The 23,890-nt window shown below is 53.0% G+C and overlaps 1 protein-coding gene across 3 annotated transcripts in view; it reads left to right on the forward strand.

Moving 5' to 3' along the window:
* MINDY4 (MINDY lysine 48 deubiquitinase 4) overlaps nucleotides 1–23,890 on the forward strand; it is a 127,746-nt gene that overhangs the window by 89,812 nt on the left and 14,044 nt on the right. For all 3 annotated transcript variants that reach the window (XM_017527107.2, XM_037737943.1, XM_037737944.1), the window contains 3 exons: nucleotides 5,200–5,267; nucleotides 18,510–18,573; nucleotides 21,657–21,818. In XM_017527107.2, the coding sequence (XP_017382596.1) occupies nucleotides 5,200–5,267; nucleotides 18,510–18,573; nucleotides 21,657–21,818 (294 nt within the window). The remainder of the gene's footprint in view (nucleotides 1–5,199; nucleotides 5,268–18,509; nucleotides 18,574–21,656; nucleotides 21,819–23,890) is intronic.

Genomic DNA, 23,890 nt, shown 5'->3' on the forward strand with positions numbered 1-23,890 from the left:
AGCAGCCACAGCCAGGGCTACCAACAGCAGAGCTGGACAGGTGGGTTCAGGACACAGAGGAAGCAGCTGTTTGATGGAGGTCACCAGAGTTTCTCTCTGTCGGAGTGGAAGCAGTGCCTCTGGAACACAGGAGCTCTTTGTCAGTGGAGTGGGTCCTGGGACCAGCTGGCGCAGTGACCAGAAAGTGGCTTCCTGGGTAGGTTGGAGGGCTTAGCAGTGTGATGCACACCTTGATTGGTGTCCTTGGGGTGGCAGGCCTAGGTGGGGGCTCTGGAGCCCCCTGTCTGCCAGGGTAGAACTGTACATCCACTCCTGGCCATGAGCTGGGTGGGGCACGGCCAGGACCAGATAGCAGCAGATCTCCAGGGCTCCAGGAAGTCACCGCAGAGCTGTGGCATCACAGGCTCTGTGAGGAGGGGCTGCACACTCCGCAGGTAAAGAACATGGTCTCGAGCGGTTGGCCTAGCTCTGAATTCAGATTCACCTTTCAGTAGCTCCATGACCTCAGGCAACTTATTGAATCCTTCTGTACCCCAGTTTCCCCACTTGTAAAATGTGGGTAAGAACAGTGCCTGCCTCAGAGCATGGTAGGGCAGCTGGGCCGTGCTTGATGTTCTCAGTAGTTGTTAGCTTCTGTTGTTGACACTACCATTGCCATTGTAGTGATGCTCTAAGGGCATCCTTGAGGTGGGCTCCTTGTAGACTTGCAGAAGTGAGAGGGAAGTATTACAGAAGGCGGGTGTGGCATGAGCTAAGGCCAGGAGACTGGCGACTTCTGAGACCCCCACTGTGAGGCCTCACAGTCCTGAAATCTGTGTGTCAGGATCGAAGCAGAGGAAGAACGCAGACCTTTCTCTCCTGGTGTACAGGCCGGTCCCTGAGCCTCCCCTTGCCTTTCATTTGGCCTTCTGGATGTGGGATCTGCTCTTTTCGGCCCCAGGAAGGCACCTAGAGGGTTTTGTGGTAAGCCAGAGCGTGGGAGAACTTGCTGGAAATGAGTTCAGGACTAAAGCTCCTGCTGTCAAGACTGCCTTCCACACAACTTTCCCAAAGACCCCAGAGGCCTGGGCACAGCCCTGGGAAATGACCAGGCCCTGACAGCACTAGCTGTCCCTTGGGTGGACAATGGGGCCGGCCCTAAGAACAAGAGGAGGCAGGTGAAGTCACTGGAGGCGCAGTCTGCCTGAAGTGCTTTCACCCACAGCCGAGACACAGGCCTCGGGGCCCCTCCCAAAAGCATGGATTACGATGGCTCCCTTTCTGCATGGGTTGCTCTGTCCAGGCGCGTGGGAGGGGGAGTGCTGGCTGAGGCATTGGGAGCTCCGGGCCTTTCCCTTGCTGCCTGTCCCCCACTCTGGTTTTTCATCGGAGTCATCTGGCAGGCCGTCTACTGATGCAGTGCATCCACTGCCTGGCCTTGGCAGGGGAGGCCTGGAGCAGGGGCCTGGGCGTCTCCTCTGCCTTATTCCTTAGTCACATATGGCCTTGGGGAAGCCACTGGGTCTGTTTCCTCATCTGGAAAATGGAAGATGGAGCAGTTGTCAGGTAGCTTCCAGCTCTTCATCATCTTAAGGGTGGCCCTCAAAGAGGAACCTCAAACACGTGGAGAAGGGTGTCTTCCAAATGCAGTACCAGGCAGTCTGAACGAGAAGGAAGGGGACCTGCTGTTGATCCAGACCATCATGAGAGTGCAGCAGTCACAGGAGAGATGAGCAGAGCCTGATGGCATTCGTGTGTGGGATCTGGCCAGGGTGGCCAGGAATGGGGGCACCTGGTCACACTGTCAGCTGAAGCAGAGTATGGAACCATGAGGGCCAGGAAAAGGAAGTGACTGGTGAGGCTTCAGGGGCCAGGGTGGAGCCTGAGGGTGATTGCTGAAATGATCACAGATCCTGAGGCTTATAGCTGCCCACAGATGGACTGGGGTGGCCCCTCAGCACCAGGACCTCTGCATCCTTGTCTATGAGATGGGGCCCCTCCCTTAGCCTGTACCCCAGTGCTTTCATGAAGCCTAACCAAGAAAGGGACTGTGGAAGGGTTCAGAGAGTAGGGTCTGCAACAGGGTGAGGGGCCTCCTCCTCCAGTGATGCCTCTGGACTCAAAGCCATCCCCTCCTTGCCTGGCTTTGATCCTCGATACAGGCGGTCAGTGTTTGGCCCTCCTCACTCTGCTAGGCAGCTCTCCCCCTGCAGTATAATTTATGTTTTTGCTGGAAGCGGTTGAGCTGCCTCAGCACTGCCCTCACCAAATTCATTTTTCATGGCCTGGGCCTAAGAGGGGTTCCTCGTGCCAGGCCTGGAAATGTACACCAAGCCATCTCTGCCCAAAATAAATAGCCTTCTTGCTGTGTTTTCATTATTGCTCGCCCTCTGGGCAAGGTATCTGGCAGGCCCCTGGCCAGCTGGAGGATGCCCCACCTCTGCCTCCCATCGGAGTTCCTTGGTGGACTCAGGTCTCGAGTGCAGAGCAGCACTGGAAGAATGGCCCCTTCTTCCCAAGTGGCACCAGACATTTTTCTAGACTCTGATGGCAGTTTCCGGACCAATTGCCCTGCCTGACCTTGCCTTTCATTGCAGGCATGTTGCCCTATGGCCTCCCATGTCTTGGCAGCTTGAATTTGATGAGATAATTTTAATAAAAGTTTAAAAAAACAAAATGGAATATTGGTGCCATTTAGTTGTGTTCCAGCAAGGGCAAGGAGCTTCAAGCAGGCTTCTTCCCCACCCTCTGCAGAGAGGCGTGTCCAGGGCTCAGGATAGGGGTGAGGGTCTCCTTGAGGGTGTTCCTAGGACTGGGGGAAATGCTGCCGTAAGTAGTAATAATAGTTCCCCAAATTTACCCAGAGTTGGGGCTTAGAGTGGGCTTCTGTGTCCATTACTTCTTTACAGGTAGGTAGGCATTACAGGCATGGCAGAAAGGGAAATAGACCATAGACCAAGCAAGTAATATGGCTGCCCCAGGGCACCGTATACGTCCATGGTAGAAGTAGGCAAGAATTCCAGAAGAGGAAACTGAGACCAATAACACTTTGTGACTTTTCCAAGGGGAGATGGAAATTTGCGGCACATTAGGCTTTGTGGAAAGGGACGCTGAGACTAAGAGCTTCGTGACTTCCCATGCAGAGCTGGGACAAGGGGACAGTGGCCCCCTGTGCAGGGGGAGACATCAGCATTACTCTTTACAATTGTCAGAGCACTTCCACAGACATGGTCTCGTAGAATGTCCACCATAAGCCAAGGAAATAGGCCAGGTGGGTCTTCATTGTTATTCTTTTGCAAAGAGGAAACTCAGGGCAGCAGAAATGAAGTCACTGGCCTGAGATCACAGAATTAAGACGACGTTGATTTAAGATTGTTGTTGATTCATTCATAACATTCCTACTTACAAAAAAAGGTTTGAAGTTGCTTTTAAAAGAAAATGATGTCCTCAGGGCTCTGCTGTGCTCCCGCTTAGCTTGCCCTCTTTCTTGTGGGCCTGTGTATGCTTCTCCTCTTGTCTGGAGCAGCATTCACTTTTCTGATTTGTGCCTGTCCTCTGGGTTTCTGGTCAGACATCACTTTCTCCAGAAAGCCTTCCCTGCTACTCTCTCCCTAAGCCCGAAGTCTGTGTTGAAGTCCCTCCCTGTGTGTTTCCGAAGGAGCCTGCATTTCTGTTGTGGCAGAACCCCTCCTCCCAGCCTTTTCAAGTTGCTTATTGTTTTTGCTTCCCTAAATTACTTCCCCAAGAGAAGAGATCCATATCCACCTTGCTCACGAGTACAGCCTTAGCCAGGAGCATCCTCTTGGCACAGAAATTTCACCAGTACATTTTTAAAAATGACTGATTGACCAAGTGAATTCCTGGATGAAAATAAACAGTATATTTTGAGGAAAAGAAAAGATAATTTTATTAGAAGCTTGAGCTCCAATAGTAACCTTGGTAGAACACTGTATTTGGCTTTGAGCTTCCTGGCAGCCAAGGCAAAAATGTAAATGTGAAAGTTTTATAATTTTCATTACCTGTTCCAGGAGAAACAAGTTGAGATTTTTTTTTCTTCTGATTTTAAGTCCAAAATGTGATTACACATAAGGAACACTGACTATTACAACAGGCAGTGTCTTCAGTCACAGTTCATGGTTTCCAAAGTGGGATGGGTGAGGCCTTCACACTGACTTGCAGTTGACGATGGTGTTTCTCCAGGCAGCAGAAGTGATATTATCCATACCAGTAGGCTGTGGCCCACTAGGCTCACTGGACAGTTGGGCGGGGCAGAGCAAGCTTTGTACTAACAGCTAACACAGGTGCCAGGCCCCATTTGAAGTGCTTTAAAAGGACTAGCTCACGTAATTTTCACAACTTGATGAGGGTAGGAGCTGTGATTATTACCCTCTTTTTACAGACGAGAAGACTGAGGATAGAGGAGTCCAGGAATGTTTTCATGGTCATATAGCAAAGTGTGGCAGAGCGAGGCTGTAAGTTAGGCGGACAGCCTCCAGGACATGGGCTCCAAACCAGAGTTGGGAGGCGTACTTACTTTGGATGCAAAATCTAAGGGGGTGCCAAAAAACTGAGACATTAGCAAAAACTATCTTTTTTAAAAATCAAAGTTAATCAGAAAAATCCACAAAGAACAAAATGCCAAAATGTTGGTATTTTAAAATATCCAAAAAAAATTTTTTAAGACATGCATCTGCATGGCTGCCTCCTTTGCCTCACTGGATCCTGACTCTGCCCCATACCTGCTGTCTGCTGGAATTAGAGCCCCCTGGAGTCCCAGCGTGCTGCCGACAAGCTGCGTGGTCTTGGGCAGCTCACTCAGTTTCTGAGCCTCAGTTGTACATATGCTAGAGGGCAGTAATCATAGTATTGTCTCCCAGGCCTGTTAGAGTGTTCGACGTGGTAATGCCCATAAGACGCTTGCACCGTAATGGAGCTGGCCACGACTGTTGCTGTCTCATGAGTTTTGAGGACTCCGAGGTCACTGTTGTTCTCTGCGGTGGCTCCTGCATCACCCTGACTCTGCTGCCATTGTCATTTGGGCTGTTCCAATGCCCTGTCCTTTAGGAGGTCAGCCCTTGGGCCACCCAGCAACCCCAGGGCTGGGCTGGAGGCAGTTGGCTCAGGGGAGGCTGCTCCCTGGGGTGTGGCTCCCACAGAGATGTGGGGCTGGGAAGAGGGAGGTGCTGACAGCATGGAGCTCATTTTTCTCTCCCTTCCCAGTTTGAAGTGGGCCCCTATGGATGCATTCTGCTCACCCTGTCTGCCATCCTGTCCAGGTCCACGGAGCTGTGAGTATCTTTCTCCCTGAACTCTCTGGGGCTGGGCTGATCTGTCTTGTTCACTGCCGCCTCCCTAGAGTCCAGGATGGTGCTTGGTGCGTGGCGAGGGCTCCGAGAATGTTGTGGAAATGATGAATGAAGCAGTGGAGTAGGGGAAGGTCCTCTGGTAGAGGAGAGAGAGTAGTTGCATTCTACATAGACGCATGTCCAGGGCTACCATGTGTACGGGGGATAACCTGAAAGACACGCCACTGGCCTTCAAGGAGCTTGCCTGGGACTGCAGCATGTGCACACATGAACACTCAGGCAGAGGCCCCTGGCACATGTGCAGGGATGGACAGTTGAGGCTGAGACCCAGGAGATGGCTGAGGGCCCTCAAGAGCTCAGGACAGGGAGGCCTCGCTGTAGACCAAGGCAACCCTACAGCTGCGAGGACAAGGCTGGCATCCCGGGTGGTGAGTGGGTGGTGCTTAGGTGGCCCTGGAGGCAGGGAGAGGTGGCAGGGTGGCTTGTCCTAATCTCCCCTCCCTGACCCCTGTCGCCAGGGTCTCTGTGCTGACTCTGCATCGGGCGAAACATGGCCCCCCAGCCTGCCCTACAGCTGGAGTTTTCCCATGAAGCTCCTTCCCTAGGAGCTTTTTAGGCCTCTTTGTCTGTGTTTGTCACCTAGACATGTCACCAGGGAGTATAGCAGATTAATAGCGCATAAATGATTGTGGGAAGTACAATCGATTGCCCCATTCACTTTCAAGCAGACAGTCCTTGGGGAGTGCCTTACTTTGAGGGGTATGTAGTGGGGAGGACTTGGGAACGGCCCTCAGCAGGTGGGCCCTGGGAAGTGGGGAGGCCGGGTGAGTAGACTTGTGGTGCCCAGGGGAAGGAGGTCGCAGCAGGAGACACTTCCCCGGCCTGGCTGGACCTGGTCGGCGCCCTCCCTTAGGGGCCTCTACTGTGGATTCGGGGGAGGACAGGGGCGCTCTGTGGTCTCGTGCACCAGGTTGCCTGCTGCTTGCTACTTCTGACCTTATTAAATACGTGTGAGTGCACAGTGATTTCTAACTTCTAATCCTGCCATAATGATATGATTCATTCCTGGTGTGGACTCACGTGCATGGAGACCATAAGCTGCACCACCTTCTCCCCAGGACTGGGTTTGCTCCTGGGTTGGCTCATTCCTGGGCTGACAGGTTGGGTGGGAGTTTCCAGGTCCCCCTGAGGGGAAGCTGCACTCTCAGGAGGGCCAGACCCAATGATGCCAGCCTAAGCATTCCCATACATGCGGGGGCCATCTGGCTCTGGGAGTCCAGGGCTCCGTGCTCGAGTGTGTCTGTTCTGGTGGTCCTGGGGCAGCCTGGGAGTGGGCGCCATGTTACATGCATGCTCCTGCGTGTAGCCCTCTCCCTCCAAAAGGGGCTTCGGGGCTCAATGCCCAGGCCACTCTTGATGTTGTGCAGAGCTGGGGACTAGGGCTGCTGCCTCCTTCTCCTGCCCTGTCCAACCAAGCTGGACACCTGTCGGGCATTAGTGTGGGGAAGGCTGCCCTGCTGGACTTGCACGACCTCATGCTGCTAGGCCTGAAGTCACAGCCCTGCCAACACGCACACACACACAAACAGAAACATAGATACACACAGATATACACACATAGACAGAGATATACACGGATGTGCATACACAGCCATATACACAGAGAAATATGGACACATGGACACACAAAAGCACATAAAGACATGGACATACCCACAGACACACATTCTAGCTGTTCTTACAGGGCACCTGAGGCCCTTCTCTGGGTTCTGTAGGCAGATGGTCAAGTCCCCTGGGGTAGCACGGGCCTCTGCCTCCCAGAGGGCCCAAATAGAGCCCTGCTGTGGTATTGGAGCCAGCAGGCAGGCATGGGTTGGGCTTCGTCTTACCCCGTGGCCTCCCTCTTCTCCTCTCCTAAGACGACAGTCTGGACAATGTGGAGGCAGATCTCATTGTCAGCCGTAAGGATAGAGTCTGTGAAGCTTCCTGCGTTCCAGACCCTTTGCCTTAACATTTTGCCCATGAATGCAAAGAACAGTCCACAGCAACCCTGGTAGGTGGGCGCCCTGTGAGTGCTCTCACCATCCTTGTTTTTCAGCGGAGGAAGCAAGGCTCAGGGAGGTGAGAAGGCTTCAAGACTATACAGCAAGTGAAACTGATGGCCCTGGGCTCCACTAGGCAGTCTGGCCCCAGAGCCGGCTCTTTGGGTTTGCTGTTTGAAACCCTGAACTTTGGAAAAAGTTGGCTGGTTTTAGGCATAACTCTCTACTCCTCTATAGAGCTCGAGTTTCTTCCTCTAAAATGAGAGTGAAGATTTCTACCTCACAAGATGCATCTGTGCTTAGCACAGCTCCTGGTGGGTACAAGCCAGGAATAATGGCCACAGCTGGTCTGACCCTATCCCAGTAGCTCACATGCCTCTGTGTGCCTTCTTGTCTCTTCTTGCCTGCAGCCTTGGCTTGGGGCCCCGTGGTGGAAGCCATGCTGCCATCTCAGTAGGCACAGCCACAAGGATGTCCAGCAATTCCCGACAGGGCTTCTGCAGTGACACTCACCCTTGGCAGGCACGTCCTGAGCAGCCGAGAGCTCCCTGTGCTGAGGGCCTCTGGAGGGGTGAAGGAGGGGCCATGGGACCAAGCCCCACCCAGGGGTGTGCAGTTCAGAGGTGTACTTGAGAAGATAAGAGAACTTTATACTTTCAGTCAAACCGAAGGCTTCAAATGAGGAACAGGGCAGGCCTTGGGCAGCCTGTGCTACCTGGGGCTCCTCCAGATCAGTGCTCCCTCCTGACTCTGGCATGCTCCCCCTGAGGGGCTTCCAGAGATGTGAGCATCTGAGTGCAAATGATCCAGGGAAGCCTCCTGAAGAGGAAAGACAGGAACACCAGCAAGGCTGGGAATAGCCTGGGCAGTCATGGCGCTGCCCAAATCCTATGAGACAGCCACGCTGAGATGATTTCAGATAGCATGCTAGCATTCCTGCATGTGGGAGGGCACCCATGAAGAAGCCATTCTCTGGCTTTCCAGAGGGGAGTCCCTAGAGCAGCCCACTCCCCCCACGTGCCAGTCACGCTGCACTCCAGTGGCGCTCTCTGCACACCAGCACCTCCGGCCTTGGCTCTCTCAGGGTTGCCGGGCACTGCTGAAGGTTTGTGGTGATTGGCAGGGCAATGATAACAGTTCTGGGGCTGGAATCCCACCTCTGCCTGCTACCTCCCGAGCCAGCAGCAGCAAAGGTCTTTCTCTACAGACCTCTGGACACTTGGGTATAAATGTCACCCTCCTCAGGCACCATTAGGCTAGTCCAGGGAAGCCCAGTGGGGTGGCAGGTCACAGGAAAGCACTCGCTTCTTGGTCATAGTGTAGCACCAGGGTACCTGAGTCCTCAGCGCAACTCAGTTGCCCACAGCTGTGTGACTGACCCAGCCTGTGCCTTAGGTTCTTTATATAACCAGAAGGGTTGGGCTGGTGCTTTTTAAACTATGTTTGTAATGAAAACAAAATCTGATTTTTTTTTNTTTTTGAGATAGAGTCTCACTCTGTCACTCAAGCTGGAGTGCAGTGGCGTGATCTTGGCTCCCTGCAAACGCCGTCTCCTGGGTTCAAGCGATTCTCCTGCCTCAGCTGCCCGAGTAGCTGTGATTACAGGCACGTGCCACCATGCCCAGCTAATTTTTGTATTTTTAGTAGAGACAGGTTTTCACTATGTTGGCCAGGATGGTCTCAATCTCCTGATGTCATGATCTGCCCATTTTGGCCTCCCAAAGTGCTGGGATTACAGGCATGAGCCACTGTGCCCAGAAAATGTCCCCCCACCCCCTTTTTTTTTTTTTTTTTTTTTTTTACCGAAATAAGCTTTGTTCTCAAGTTCACTGTGTGAAGCAGATGCAGCAGAATGACTTTGATTAGAGCAGCAGAGGTGGGAGGGAGAGGCCCCTGCTACCCCTCCCCAGCCTCCCAATCCAGCACCAACCCCTGCTCTCCAGCCATGGCCTCTGAGCCCTTGCATACACAACTTAAAAACCTCAGGACCAGATGATTGCCGAGGGCCTTCCTGCTCTGGGGTTCAGATTCAGCTTTGCCAGAGAATCCTCTGATGCCATTTCAGGGCAATCTGTTACCACTTTGGGCAGCTGAAAACATGGCCTGATAACACAAAGAGACAGTGGAGTCTCTAGGACTGACTACAGCTCAGCTAGAGAGAAGTGGAGTGGTGGGCTAGGAAAACCCGCCCCGGTTTACAAATACAGCATGTGTATGTTGTATTTGTGGTGGTGTGATAGTATGTGGATGGGAGACATTGGTGACACTGTATGGCCAGGTGTGAGATGACATGGGTGTTGATGGTTGTGTTTGAGATTGTGTACATGCGCATGTGATTGTGATGTGTGATGGAGAGGGCATGGTGGTCCCTCCCTCCTGCTGACGGTTCTCTGACTCGTGCCTGGGCACTGGACGCTTCTCTTCTTTGGTCTTTGCACCAAAGTCAATGCCTCCTGTCTGTTAGCCATTCCTGAGACCAGAGCCAGGGTGAGGACAGCATGGGCAGACGTAAACCCAGCTGAGCGCTGCTGACCACTGCCTGCCTGGCCGCTTCATTGTCAGAGGCCCCAAGAACGGTCGAGAAATAGGCCTTTGAGGTTTGTTTATCTCAGGCTGTGTGCAAAGTCTTGTGAAGGTTCCCCCCGCGCACTTGTTCTCAAACCGTTTATTTTCTTTTCTAAGATCTCGAATTGATTACAGTAAACCTCATGCAGGATTTCATGCTCGCATAGCTCTGCTGCTTTCCAAACGGCATGGCTAGAACTTTCCCCAGGGAGCTCTCACAAACCCCAAGGATGCTCAGAGTCCTGGAGTCAGGGCCAGCTCTGAACCAGGCCTGAGTGGCACTGTGCACAGGCTGTCCCAGTGCCTCAGTGAAGCACAGGCCTGGCCAGGTCGTTGAGAGGGTGCAGTAGGGGAGAAAACCTTTTCATGCAGTAGATTCTTGGCCTTCATTACAGAAGCAACTTTAGCTGCCCAAAGGCAATCTTGAAAGCCTGGAAGAGGTGGTAGCTAGTCATTTGCAGAAATGGTTTTTGAACAGCACAAGGTTGGTGCTGAGGGTGAGGGATGTCTCTGGGCAGGACCCACACCATGTCACTGTGGCTCTTTGTAACTCTCTTCAAGAGATTAAAAGCAATGGCAACAACACAACAGTTTCTTCCTTTGTGCAAATAGTTCTGAAACAAAGCCAGCCGTGAGCGTTGGTTGGAAAGACAGTGACAGCAGCTCGATTCCCAGCCAGCGTAAGCAGAAACAAAGCACCGACTGCTGCTATCAGAAGCCTGGGCTTTAGGAGCGGCTGCATGGTCTGTGGGACAGGGTGTCTGTTCTTTTGTCTCGTCACTCTTGGCTCCTCTGTCCTAGCTGCATGTTCAGGAGGGTCCTCCTGCTCAGTGGGCTCAAGAGAGCCCTCCAGCAGCTCCTCAGCATGCTGGGTGCTGGGTGCCATTCCTGGTGTGATTGCCATGACCAGGCCTGGGCTGCACCATCACAGGCATATGGACATGGGCTGTCCCCAGAAGGCAGTCACTGCCCACACAGGGCCACCACACCTGCTATAAAAAGACAGGGCAGAGTCAGGAAACAAGTGTGTCTGAGAACAGGAGAGCAGATGTGGGTTTGGGGTGGGCTGGGCCTTCATGGAGGGCCCCCCAGGCTCCTCTCAGTAATAAAGAGATCACCAAGCTTTCTGTTCCAGCAAGTGCAGGCAGCACTCACCCAGTCAGACCCTCTGGGGAGAATCGGGAAGGGGAAGGGGTGGGTGGTTGGTGGGGTGAGATGTGAACAGGGGCTGTTCCCCTTGAGAATCATGGGTTCTTTGAGGTTCAGATGTGCTGTTCCGAATGGGAGGGGTCCACGGGATGCTCGTCAGCTTTCCCGGGACTCTGCTGAGCCACTGCCAGCCCAGAATAACGAGGTCTGAACAGAGCCACCCAGACCAGGAGCCTGACCCCTGGGCTCCCGTTTCCCCACAGACACCCTGGCTTTGTGGCTCACTTGCCCTCTCTCACCTGAGTCTTCCCCCAGGTCACATGTGAGGCAGGGTGGGATGGCTGAGTGTCCTTCCTCCCCAGCGTGCTAAGACCTTTTGAAGCTTAGCTGGGAAACAAGAGGAGAGGAACTTCCTCAAACTCCAGCCCAAATTTCACACTGATTCGGATTAGGGCAAACGCCCCACTAATGAAGATTTTCAGCAATGTCTCAAGAGGCCAAGGTGACGGTGAAAGGTGGATTCACGGGGTCATGGGTGCTTTGAGACTACACTTCCTTCCACTGACTCTGTTCTGTCTCCCTAGTCTCGTCCCTGGGAGCTACCTGCTCCTCTGTCCCCAGGTCCCTTTACAGGGAACCAAATTCTGTCCTGTATATCTCTGCCTTGCTTCCCCCTCATGACCCTGCAGGAGACTGAATCTGGAGGCCCAGCCTCAGTGAGAGCTGGAGTTGGAGGAGAGAGGGAAAGGGCCCTTGCTGCCGTTCTGGGCCTTTGTGGTCTTGTGGCAACCCAAGGAACAGGTCCACAGGCTGGGACCCTTATCTCATTTATAGGTGTGGGAACTTTGAGATGTGAAGGGTCAGTTAGTCGCTTAGCTGGCAGCATCACCAGAGGCTCCTGGCTCTCAGGCTGAGACCCTGTGCCTGCATTGCCTTCCCTGGGCTATGGGAGGGGATAAGAGGAGCTGCTCAGCTGTGTCTGCCAACTTAGAAGGAGAGGTGGCAAAGGAGGCCCCAGATAGGCCCATACCAGCTGGGTGGTTGACTACCTGCTCCCCTTTCCCAGTGCAGCTGGAATGGGCTGGGCTAAAGCAAGCCAACTGTGCCCAGGCCAGACCCCTAGGCTGCTTAGATGGCAAGTCACAGCCACTGAGCTGTGAGGACAGTCATTCTGCCACAGACACCAAGCCTGAGAACTGTGTGGGAGGAGGCCTACCTGGCACAGCTGAGAAGGGGGGCCACACCCAGGCTGCAGAAAAGCTGGGATGTCTCCTGACCCCCGGTCCTGTGTGTATCTCCTATCCCTACCCACTCACCCTACCTTACCTTACCTACTTGTTCATGAAGGGCCAGGTGCCCAGAGAAAGGGGACAGGCCTCAGAAGGAGAGAGAGGTAATTAACCTGCTGGAAGGGTCTGCTATGCCAGACCAGCCTCAACTGTGCGGGTGGGCTGCTCACTTCCACCTGCCTCTTCCAGCTCCTGGAAGCTGTGCTGCCAGGGCCTTTCTCACGTGCAGTGTCACCTGGGGTAGGTGTGGGTAGGCTCATGTCATTTAGGGGCACAGTTGCTGTGCACCTGTGGGGTCTGGAGCCCAGTTCTAGCCCTCAAAGTCCTTGCTGCCTTGAGAGGCAATACAGGTATGTCAAAGCAGTTGGTGGGTACCCTTAGGAAGGAGAGGAGAAGAGATGGCATTTCTGTCCCTGGGGTGAGTGAGACTATAGAGGTGGTGACATTTAGCAGGGCTGAGGGTTAAGTGGGAAGGGTTTTGGCAGGCAGCAAGAACCAGGTAGGCAAAGGCCACTGGAGGGGGATCGCAGGGATCAATTGCAGAGGGTCTGGTTGGGAGGGAAGGAGCAGGACATGGTGGGTGGGAAGAGGTGGGTGGCAGAAGGCAGCTTGGGAAGGGCTGTGGCCAGCTGCTGCTAAGCCTGGGCCCCTGTTTTCTCCTCTCTTCTTGCAGGTCCCCCCCCTTTTTTTTTTTTTTTTTTGAGACGGAGTTTCACTCATGTTACCCAGGCTGGAGTGCAATGGCGCGATCTTGGCTCACCGCAACCTCCGCCTCCTGGGTTCAGGCAATTCTCCTGCCTCAGCCTCCTGAGTAGCTGGGATTACAGGCACACGCCACCATGCTCAGCTAATTTTTTGTAGTTTTAGTAGAGACGGGGTTTCACCATGTTGACCAGGATGGTCTCGATCTCTTGACCTTGTGATCCACCCGCCTCGGCCTCCCAAAGTGCTGGGATTACAGGCTTGAGCCACCGCGGTCCCTCTTTCTCCATCCTGCAGAGCCTTCCACCAGCTCTCCCCTTACCTCCCGGGCTCCCGTCCTAACCCTTTCCTCTCACGCTTAGAGAATGGAAACAACTGTGACCCTGTAGCCTGTGGGGCCCTCTGCAGTTTGCAAGACCTGGTATGGTCTAGTCCCTTATTGTAACAGCCCTTTGAGGTAGTTATTTTTATCCCTGTCAGGGGTGACACATTGGAGGCTCAGAAATGGAAAGCGGTTTCCCAAAGGTCACACAGTGCAGATGGCAGAAGGGGCCTGACACCCATTGGTTCTGACTCATCGGCTACTCCCTCTTGGACTTCCTGGGAAAACAGTGGATATCCGCTCTGTCCAAATCCTCTTCAGATACTCCCAGCTCCATTTCAGCTGCTTGGAGGCCTCGGTTTATTCTGGGTTCTTGGCCGTGATATGCGTGGCTGAGATGGCAGGAATCATGACCTCTTGGCCATTGTTTGTTTTGTTTTTTGTTATTATTGTTGTTATAGTAGGAAAAAGGAAGTGACATTTACCAAATGCCAGATGCTTTATATAGTTCATCTCATTCAGTTCTCACAGCAGTCTTTAATAGAAGGAGGTATCATCACACCTATTTTGCAAATGGGGAAACTGAGGCTCGGAGAGGGAAATAACTGGCAAGTGGCAGTAATTGGATTTGACGAGAGCCCTCTGACTTTAGAGCCCAAGTTCTCTTGGTTGTACCACAGCTGCCCTTACTTCATGTTGTCCTTACTTAAATGTAAGTCCCACCAAAGGGCTTTTATCTCTGGAGGTCACTGCTGGTTGGTGGGGAAGGTGTCGTTGAGGGTCAGTTTCTGGGAGGGGCAAGCAGGAGCTGGCCTGGTGGGACAGAGTTCCTCCAGGGTCCAGTGCCCCAGTAGTCAGGAGGAGGGGGGATGGCTGGTTGGGTTCCCCCAGTGTAAATACAACCTACTTCAGGCTTGATGTTTTCAATGGAGTCATGGACCAGGCACACTTGTGTACATCCCAGGAGGCCCTAGAGATTTCTTACTCTAGTCCTCTGGTTTTCTAAGCAAAGACACAAGCTGAGAGACAGATCAGGACACGCCTGAGGTCACTTGCCAGTCAGGGGCCAAGTGGATGCTGGTGTTAGGTGAATGGCTGTGACTGCAGGCTGGGACCATGGTCTCTAGACCACTTGGACTTGTTTGCCTTCTTATTCAGAAACTTTTTTTTACCACATGCCCAGATTCACATGGGGAGGCTTTTAGCTGAAGGGACAAGCTATGCCTGAGCCAGCAATGGTGGGGGCTAAGGGTGGGGCTTTGGGACTCCAGGGCTTGCTCAGAGCTGGCTGGCCTGGCTGATCGCCCCACATTTCAGGCCACAGCAGACACTCTGTGATGTTGGTACTGGGGACAGAGTCCTGGTCCCGCCTACTCTGTGTGACCATACAACTACAAGTCCTTTTTACTGACCAGGCCTCAGTTTCCCCATCAGTAAAACAGAGATGTTGGTCTTACCCTCCTGGCCTTACAAGGCTTTTGAGAGGAAGATGCATTTGAAGGTGCCTGAGACTGTGCACATTGGTGGCTCATGCATTGTGCAGCCTGCTCAGTGTCAGAGCCTCGTCTGCTGGGATATATGGACAGGGCAGGTGGAGAAGGGAAGCAGAGGGCCCTAAGTTTGAGCTGACATGTGTCACTAACTCGGGGCCAGTTTTCTTCTCTCTCTGGGCATTCATCTTACCTTCTGCAACATTCTGAGCCTTGCAGACTCTCCCAGCCCTGATGTCCCCTTTGTTCTGTTTCTTGATACAGCATAGTGTCTCAGGGACCTTCTGATGGTGGACAGAGTTGGGAGGTTTGGTCCTTGCTGGGATCCTGGGCAAAGCTCTCTATTCCTCCTTCTCTGTCTTTCAGTGATGCAGGCACCCCCGGAGGCTGGGTTGTCATCCAAGACCCTTGTTTCAGGGTTCTGACTCTTTGCCCCCAGAATGCTGCCGAGGTTGGTTTCAGGGCGGCCAGGGCCAAGCCTGTTCTGTGAGTTTCCACCCACTGGTCAAGCCCACCCTTCCCTTGTGCTTATTGGACTGAAGTCCCAGCAAGCTCTGCTCCCCGGAGGGGCCCCCAGTGTAGGATGTCTTCCATTTCGTCTGGTCCTGGGCCCTCCTGGCTCCTGTTATCCAGCTTGGTTCCTGGTTCCTGGTTCCTCAGGCTCTGCAGGATTCTCTGACGGCTCAGGGTCATCCAGCCCTCAGGAGGACATGGAAGAGACAGCTGCCCATTAGATTGGATGGTTAAGTCAGTCCTAGGTAAGGGACAGTCACAGCTGTGGCTCAGGTGGCCCCTGCTCCCACGATGCTGCATGTTCTTGGAGACCCAGGGGCTGATAGAGGAGGAGAAGGATGGGATGAGCCCCCACACTGCCTTCAGCCTCCATGTTTCATATAATGGATTTCTGCCGTAAGATTTCATTTGAAGAAGGGGCTTTGAATCTAAAAAGATGTTGGGGGCTACTTGTGTTGGTTTTCTAGGGCTGCCATAATGACAGACATCCGTGGCTCACAGCCCTAGCGGTGAGAAGTCCAAGATCAAGGTGGCAGAGAGTTGGTTCCTTGTCAGAACTTTCTGCCAGGCTTGCAGGTGGCCACTTCAGCACTGTGTCCTCACTTCACCTTTCCCCTGCGAGTGTGCATCTTTGGTGTGTCCCTCTGTGTATCCAAATTTCCTCCTCTTCCAAGTCAGATTGGATTAGGGCCCACCCTAATGGCCTCGTTTTAACTTAGTCACCCCTTGAAAGGCTCTGTTTCCAAATACACATTCTGAGGTGCAGGAGGTAGGACTTCAACGTATAAATTTTAAGAGGACACAGTTCATCCCATTACACCTCTCATCTTGTCCAGGCCCCTCGTGCTGCAGGAGGGGAGGCTGAGGCCACACAACAGGCTGGGGCTAGTTACGTGGATTACCTTCTCTCCGGGCAAAGCTGAGGCTGTTGTTCCTCTGCTTAAGGACTCCTCACACTCAGCTCTCCAGAGAATTCTCCTAGAGGGAGGTCTGGGCATCTAGATTTGCCAAAGTTGTAAATCTCTTAAACCATAAGCCACTCTTTGGCGTCTCTCAAATGCCCTGATGTGAAATGCAGATGTTCCTCCCTTTTAAGATTCCATCGCACAGCTGAATTTCCCATCGTGTTTGCACCTAAGGATGCAATTACCGTTTCCTCCCATTGTGCTTTCTGCCTGTCCCCCTGCTCCCCAGCTGACGCACGCTCTCGAGCCTGCTGGGTGAGCATGAGGCTGTGAGCTTATGAAGATCGGGCTGCTTCTGAAAGCGCTGGGTGGCGTGGGGCCAGTGATGCTTATCGGCTCCCCCCCAGGACTCCTTTGAGGTTATTTTCTTCCCTTCAGAAGATGCTTGTATAAGCTGCGGAGAGCGTTTCCATCAATTCTTCTGCCTGAGTTAGCGCCAGCCAAGCACTGTGCTCCGCTGTGAGTCACTCCCAGCTGGCTCCTTCCCAGGCCTGCTGGGCTCTGTGGTGGGTGAGCCTCGACCACCCTTCCCAGAAGACTCCCAAGCCTTAGTGGTTCTCTGCAAGTCCCTGCAAGGGTAACCCCAGCTCATCTTCTCCTGTGGGCCACAAACCTTCTGTGTTTAGCCATGGTTATTAAATACCACAAACAAGTGTTTTCTCCAAGTATTATGGAACTTGACTTCTTAAACTTGTTTCAAAAGGAGTCAGAGACCAGGGCGTGTATGTCAGGCTTGTGGGCTTATGGCAGATCTTAGATTTAAAGCGTAAATTGAGACCAAGATTCTCTTATTTTTCCTTTCAGAGGAAGAGAAATGTTCAGATTGCTAAGCCCTTCTTACCCCTGGGTCGCCTACCTGCCCTTTCTCTTTGAGGTGTGGTTGAAGGAATGGGGCAGGCCCTGGACACAGTGCTGGGTAGCTGTGTGTGCCCCCTGGGTCAAGTGTGACCCTCAGGGTCATGTGTTCCCCCAGGTCATGTGACCCCAGGGCTGCATGTGCCCCCTAGGGTCGTGTGTACACTAGGGCTGTGTGTGACCCCCAGGATCATGTGCAGAGGTGGAGGGGACAGGCCTGGGACCCAGGCTGCCTGGCTTCACCTTGCCCCCTAGACCCAGCCTCTCTGCACTTCTTCCCACATCTGTAAAATGGAGATAGGAATTCCTACTTCACCTGGGGCTGGGGGTTGAAATTGCTGCCTGCTGAGCAATGAGTAGATAGCAGCTCCTTCCCTGTGTGCTCCTTACAGGGCTCTGTTCAACAGGGTTTTCATCTTCCAGAAGGATTTACCTTGGGTGGCTAAAAGGAACAATGTCTTAATGGGGGGCTTCCTAGCTTGACAGCAAGCCGAGAAGGCGGGTGGAGACTTGGGAGGGTTTTTTGCCTGGCGTGCTGCAGGCTTCTGCTTACCGGGATACTGAATTGTTCTGGACCCTAGCAGTGCTCAGCCCATTTCTTTCAGTTTGGGGAATGTCTTTGGCAAAGGGACTTTTCACCTTATACCTTTTGAGGGACCCCATTCTGAGAGTGGAACCACAGTGGTACCATGGGTTGAGAGCACTGGCTGCCTCAGAGCCTAGCTGCCCGAGTTTCCCACTGGCCCTATTGCCCATGAGCTGAGCAGCCTTGAGCAGGACAGTCCCTTACCTGAGCCGTGGTTTCCTCAAAGGGTTTTAGGGAGTGCTGTGCCTGTGGTGCCTGGTGCAGGAGCTGTGCTCAGATGGTGCTGATTACTCTAGAACTCAAGGAGACGTTAGAGTCCCTTCCTCCCATTTCATAGGCTGGCAGACGCTCAGAGGCAGAAGAGGATTCCTCAGTTTCCACCATTGGTAGTGACAGTTGGGATGTGATTTCAGGACCCCGGACTCCAAACCCAGGGTCCTTTCTTCTGTGTCATGCTTCAGTCACTGTTCTCTGGCATAGGCGGAGCCCTGGTGAGGCTGGAGTGGAGGCCAATGCCCAGAGAACACAGTGAGCTCTTCTCGAAGAGGCCTAGGCTCTACCCCATGCCTTCTGGGTGGGAGCCTCCTCCACGAAGGGCAACAGAACACAGAGCGCTCAGGCTCCCACCAAATCTGGAATCCTGGGTCTCAGTGTGGAACCCAAGGCGAGCGCCTGGTCACTCACTGAGATTTGCAACCTGGGTCAGGCAGAGCTGTGCTAACAACACTTCTTCTTGTGTTTTCTAGCATCCGCCAGGACTTTGATGTCCCCACCAGCCACCTGATTGGAGCACATGGCTACTGTACACAGGTCAGGGGGTGCTGTGGGGCCCAGCTGGTTCTTCCCCTCCTCTGTCCCCCAGAGGGGGAGGTGTCCTTCCCACTCCTCTTGCCCAAGAAAGAGGCAAGTCTTTCCTGCCTCTGGCAGCACTGTCCAAGCAGCTTTCACATGCCCACCTCTGCTGGGTCTCACTGTCATGTAATGAGACCTAGAAAGGCTGAGTGCAGACCAAAGTGCCGCATAGCCCAGAGCCCAGGACGCAGGGAGTGATGTCTTAGGCATGGGCCAGGAGACCCTGGGTCTAGTTAGGGAGATGGTGGCACTGGCACCTTCTACATTTGCACAAGGTATTGTCTTTATAACTACCCTTCCCTCTGCATCTTTGCACAGGGGTCCTCAGTGGATCTCCCGGGAGCAAAGAAGACCCTGAGCACAGTTGCTTGTCATCGATCCTCTCAGTCACCCAGGTGACACCAGGGAAGGGACCTTTTCAAGATGCTACCTAGTGAGCATCAATCAAAACTGGGAGCTCAGTTCTACACCTGGCTTCTATCCATGCCTTTCTCCCCATGATGAGGCCTCCCAGAGTGGCCACATAGGCCACAATAAAATCTGGCTCCCAGCACATGGGGAGCCACAATGCATAGCATGGACAGGCTAGACAGAGCTGTATATCTTCTGGGGCCAACTGAGGACTCAGTTGTCCTGGGGGTCCTGGCTCACTTGCATCCAGCTCTGGAAACGTACCTGGGCACCATAAAAGGCATGCTTGGGACCTGTGGTTTGTCCAGGGCACCCAGAGAGGGACGTTGGGGCTGGCTGCTGCCCACCACCCCAGAGGAAGACCTCACGGGGAGTGGCTGTTCTTCTGGCTGCTTGGGGTGGCCCCACTCTCACTCTGGGCACCTGCCTGCCGCATGGGATCTTCCACTTTTCTGGGGCAGAGAAGGATGCTGCCCAGGGGTGGGCAGTCAAGCAGGGTGGAGAGGATCCCACGTCAGAGCCTGGGGCTGGGTTCCAAGCCCTGTTCTCTGTTTGCACTCACAGAATGAGCTGGAGCAGTCTTTTTCTCCTCCGGTGAATCAGTTTCCTCATTTGTACAAGAGGCATTTGGACTTGACCAGGGCTTCTTACACTTTGATGTGAATAAATCTCCTACGGGTCTTGTTGAAGAGCAGACTCAGATATAGTGGGTCTGGGCTGGGGCCTGAGATTCTGAATTTCTAACAGGCTCCCCAGAGAGGGTGATTCTGCTGGTCCACGGACCACACTCAGTAGGAAGGGACTGCTAAGCTTTGCTGTTATGTGATTTTTGAGTCTAGAAGGCCTGATGCTCTTTCTCCTCCATCACAAGAAGGCTTCCTGCTATGAGGATGGTTTTAGACACAGATCAGGGAGCAGGGGCTTTTATTCTCCTTGAAAAACCAGATGAGAAAACTCGAACTTGCCTGAAAAAGGCTGTGCCTTTCTCAGCAGCTGCTGCCCCTGAGGTGCAGTATTTTACAGCAGACATTTCCTTCAAATTCTTGTTTCTTATTTCCTCTGCAAGGACACAATAAGGTCCCTGTGGTATCTCCCTCCAACGAGGGTCCCTCTGTGGCCATCAGAGGAGGCCACTTTTACTGTCACTGGGGCAGGGGTGTCGGTGTTAACTGAGGAATTTTTTTAACCCTCAATGTCATTTTCACAATTCGGGGGAAAACACCTCTATAAATGCTGCCTTCCAGAGTTTACACTGAGCAAGGGCCATTCTGGCCATTCCTACGTGCTCCACTGTGGGAGTGACACCTACCTGCTTGCCTCACAGGCAGCGCCAGCCCCAGCAGAAGGTGGATGACACAGAGAGACCTGCCTGCCCTAGCACTGGGGCTAGGCTCACTCAAATTCCTCTTCAGCAGGCCCTTATAGGCCACCCTTCATCTTGAATCTGTGCCCAGGCGGAGGATAACAAGGTTGGGGAAGAGGGAAGTGACATGGGACAGAGAGCGCCAGATTTGGGCAGAAGCCCAGCTCTGGCACTAATGGGATGTGTGGCTTGGGTAACCCACCTGTGAGCCTCAGTTGCTCCATTGCTAACAGGAGGTTGGACCCCTGATTACAGGGGGACTTGCAGCCATATTGGTACACCAAAATGTGGGAGGCATGGGTTGCAGGTGACTGCCAGAGAAACGTTGCTCCACATGTCACTGTCTCCAAGTTCCAGGGTTGGCAAGCTCGTTGGCTTGCCAGGTGGGTGGTGTGAGTCACAGGGCCACCCAGTGCTTCATGCCACGCAGCAAGATGATGGCAGAGACAGAGCTAGAACTCAGATGTGGGCTTCCTGCTTCCACCTGTCTGCTTCTGTTCTTGTTGCCTGTTGGCATACCTTCCATGGCTCTCCCTACTCCGTTAAAAGCCCGTCACTGATGAAGTCCAAACAAGACCTGGAGTTTAGTTATTGGTACTGCACCATGGCCAGTTTCCTGGCTGAGATAATGTGCTCTGGTTATGTAAGATGTTATCATTGGGGGAAGCTGGGTGAAGGGTACACAGGAACTCTCTGTACTATTTTTACAACTTCTTTTGAGTCTAAAATTGTTTCAAAATAAAAAGGTTTCTTTTAAAAATAACATCATTTAAGACTCACCCAAATGTCACTTCTCCACAAAGCTGCCCTGACTCGGTCATGTGGCCTCATGTTCATCTGGCTCCAGAGTACTCCATGGACACATTTTTAAAGCCCCAGCTACATCCTGCATTGTGAGTCAGTGTGCAGGCATGCACCTGGCTCTCCAGTCTAGACCCAAAGCCCAGGTCAAGAACCATGTCTCACCCTCTCACCAGTGCCCCCAGTAGCCGACAGCATAGGACAGGGTCCTGTGAATGGTTGGCACTCAATGAGTGCTTGCGGAATAAAGATGGATGGGTGCCTGGAGTTACCTTGATGAGAAAATTTGGCACCTTTCCTACAGGGCTTGTGGGGAAATTGAAGTCACAGCCTCCTCTGCTCTAGGGCTCTTCCCCTCCTTGCTTTCTTCCCTTCTCCACCCTTTTTCTCTTTCCCCAGTCTTCTCTCCACCCTTTCAGTAACTGATTCAGACTTAATCAACCTTTCCCCTTTCTCTCATCTACAGGAACTTGTCAATCTGCTCCTGACTGGGAAAGCTGTGTCCAACGTTTTCAATGACGTGGTAGAGTTGGATTCTGGAGACGGGAACATCACGCTTCTCAGAGGGATTGCTGCACGCAGCGATATTGGCTTCTTATCTCTCTTTGAGCATTACAATGTGTGCCAGGTACCCAGATGCTCACGTTCACCACAAATAGGGGAGCCTGGCTCCCTGGAGCAATGAGGAGGAGGGAAGCAGGGAAGGAAAGCGGGACTCCACTTCTCAGAGCTGGCTGAAATTCGAGTCCAGTTGGAATCACAGAGGGCTTGGGAAGAGGAACAGCTCCTCTGCTATAGCTACAGACCTGTAATTCAGACCTAAAGGCAGCTGATACTGTGTTCCAGGGAGGATTGTTCGAAAAGGACTTTGGGGGATTTCTACTGTGATTGTGGGTCACAGTGGCTGCAGCTGGTGTCTGTGTGGTAGGGGAGTCTTCCCAAGGGACAGGAACTTGAGGTCTTAGGCCTCGTGTTAGTTTCCCAGGGCTGCCTAACAAACTACCACAGACTGGGTGGCTGGAAACAACAGAAACTTACTGTCTCACAGTTCTGGAGGCTGCAAGTCCAAGATCAAGGTGCTAAAAAGGCCATGCTCCCTCCAAAGCCCATAAGGAGAATCCTTCCTTGTGTCTTCTAGCTTTCGGTGTTTTCTGGCAATCCTTGGCATTCTTTGGCACATAGTGATGCTTATGTAGATGTATCACTCCAGTCTTGGCCTCCATCCATCATCACAGGGCCGCCTTCTCCCTGTGTGTCTTTTCTTATATAGACCTCAGTCATATTGGAATTTGGGGCCCACCCGATTCCAGTATGACCTCTTCTTAACTAATCATGTCTGCAACAACCCTGTGTCCAAATACAGTCACGTTCTGAGGTACTGGGGGCTAGGATTCAGCATATCTTTTTGGAGGCACAGTTCAACCCACAGCAGGCCTCACACATCCTGTTTGCTGGCTCGTGATCCCTCTGCATCATGCACTGTCACCGCAGCCAGGGGCTCAGAAAGGGCTGGTCCCCAGGTGAAGCTGGACAGGGCATGGGTGACTGTACCTCTGGGGAATGTGGCCAGGGGCTGAGGAGGGCTGGGCAGAGGAGCACTGGACATTCTTGTTCCAGCTGCCACGGAACCTTTCTCTGAGTGTTGCTTTCCATGGCGTCAAAGTCCATAGTTCTGTGGTTGATTAAATGGGAAGGGTTGTCCTGAGTAATTTTGGAGCACACCCAGGGTCTGGTGCTCCGAAAGTATGTCAGGAGCTCTTTTCATGGTGGTCACCCCCTGCAGAGATTCTTGGAGTGTCTGGATGCGGCCTCATTCACCACATATCCTCAGAACGAGGACACAGAGATTGACTCAACAGGCCATACAGGTAGCACTGGGCAATTCTACCCTGGATTTGCAGGGTGCAAAAAGACTATGGTTTAAAGCCAGGGCTCAGTTTTACCCACCCTTCACACATGACCCCTTGTTGAGGTGTGCTGTGTCTTACTAATGAACCACGGGGTGCAGTCCCCTCCCCAGATCTCCTCTCTGGGTGATACCCCTAGCATGCCAAAAGCAGACTCGTGGGTCTCAAAGACTTGGGGGAGAAAAGAATGAGAGTGGCTGCTTCCTGGCCTTGCTGGTGTCAGGAGGGAGCCCAGGAATGTGGCTGGTGAGAAGCACCAGGGCTCTCGAGCACCAGACCCTGGGTGTGCTCCGAAAGTATTCGGCTCGAAATTCCACGGGCCAGGAGAGGTAACCTTGGCCAGGCTTATGGAATTCCCAGGCTCACCATGAGCTCTGGTTTCATTCTTGGGTTGAGGGTGTTGGTCAAAGAGTAAACTATTTTCCTGTGGTCTGTAGAGGGTACTTGATGGGAAAACCAGTTGGGTTTAATAATTCCTTCCCTTGGAATAAAATGACTGTTGAAGAAATTCAGGCCCTGCAACCATCTCCCCTCCTCGTGGGCTTCTTGGATCTGTGTAGACCTTCTGCTGTTCTGTGCTCAGCTGAGGACTGGGGGTTTTGTTTCCCTGCAGCAGGAGGATGCTTTCCTCCTCTGCCTTGCGACAGCAAGCTTGTGAAGGACGGAGCCTTGGTCTCCTCTCCTCCGTGAGCTCACTGAGGGCTGCGCCTTAACCCTCGCCTTCCACTGAAGGCTCAGGCTGGGCCCAGCAGCTCAGACAAACCCTTCCCTCCTTTTTTTTTTTTTTTTTTTT

This window comes from Cebus imitator, unplaced genomic scaffold (assembly GCF_001604975.1).
Source record: "Cebus imitator isolate Cc_AM_T3 unplaced genomic scaffold, Cebus_imitator-1.0 Scaffold45, whole genome shotgun sequence".
Lineage (NCBI taxonomy): Eukaryota > Metazoa > Chordata > Mammalia > Primates > Cebidae > Cebus > Cebus imitator.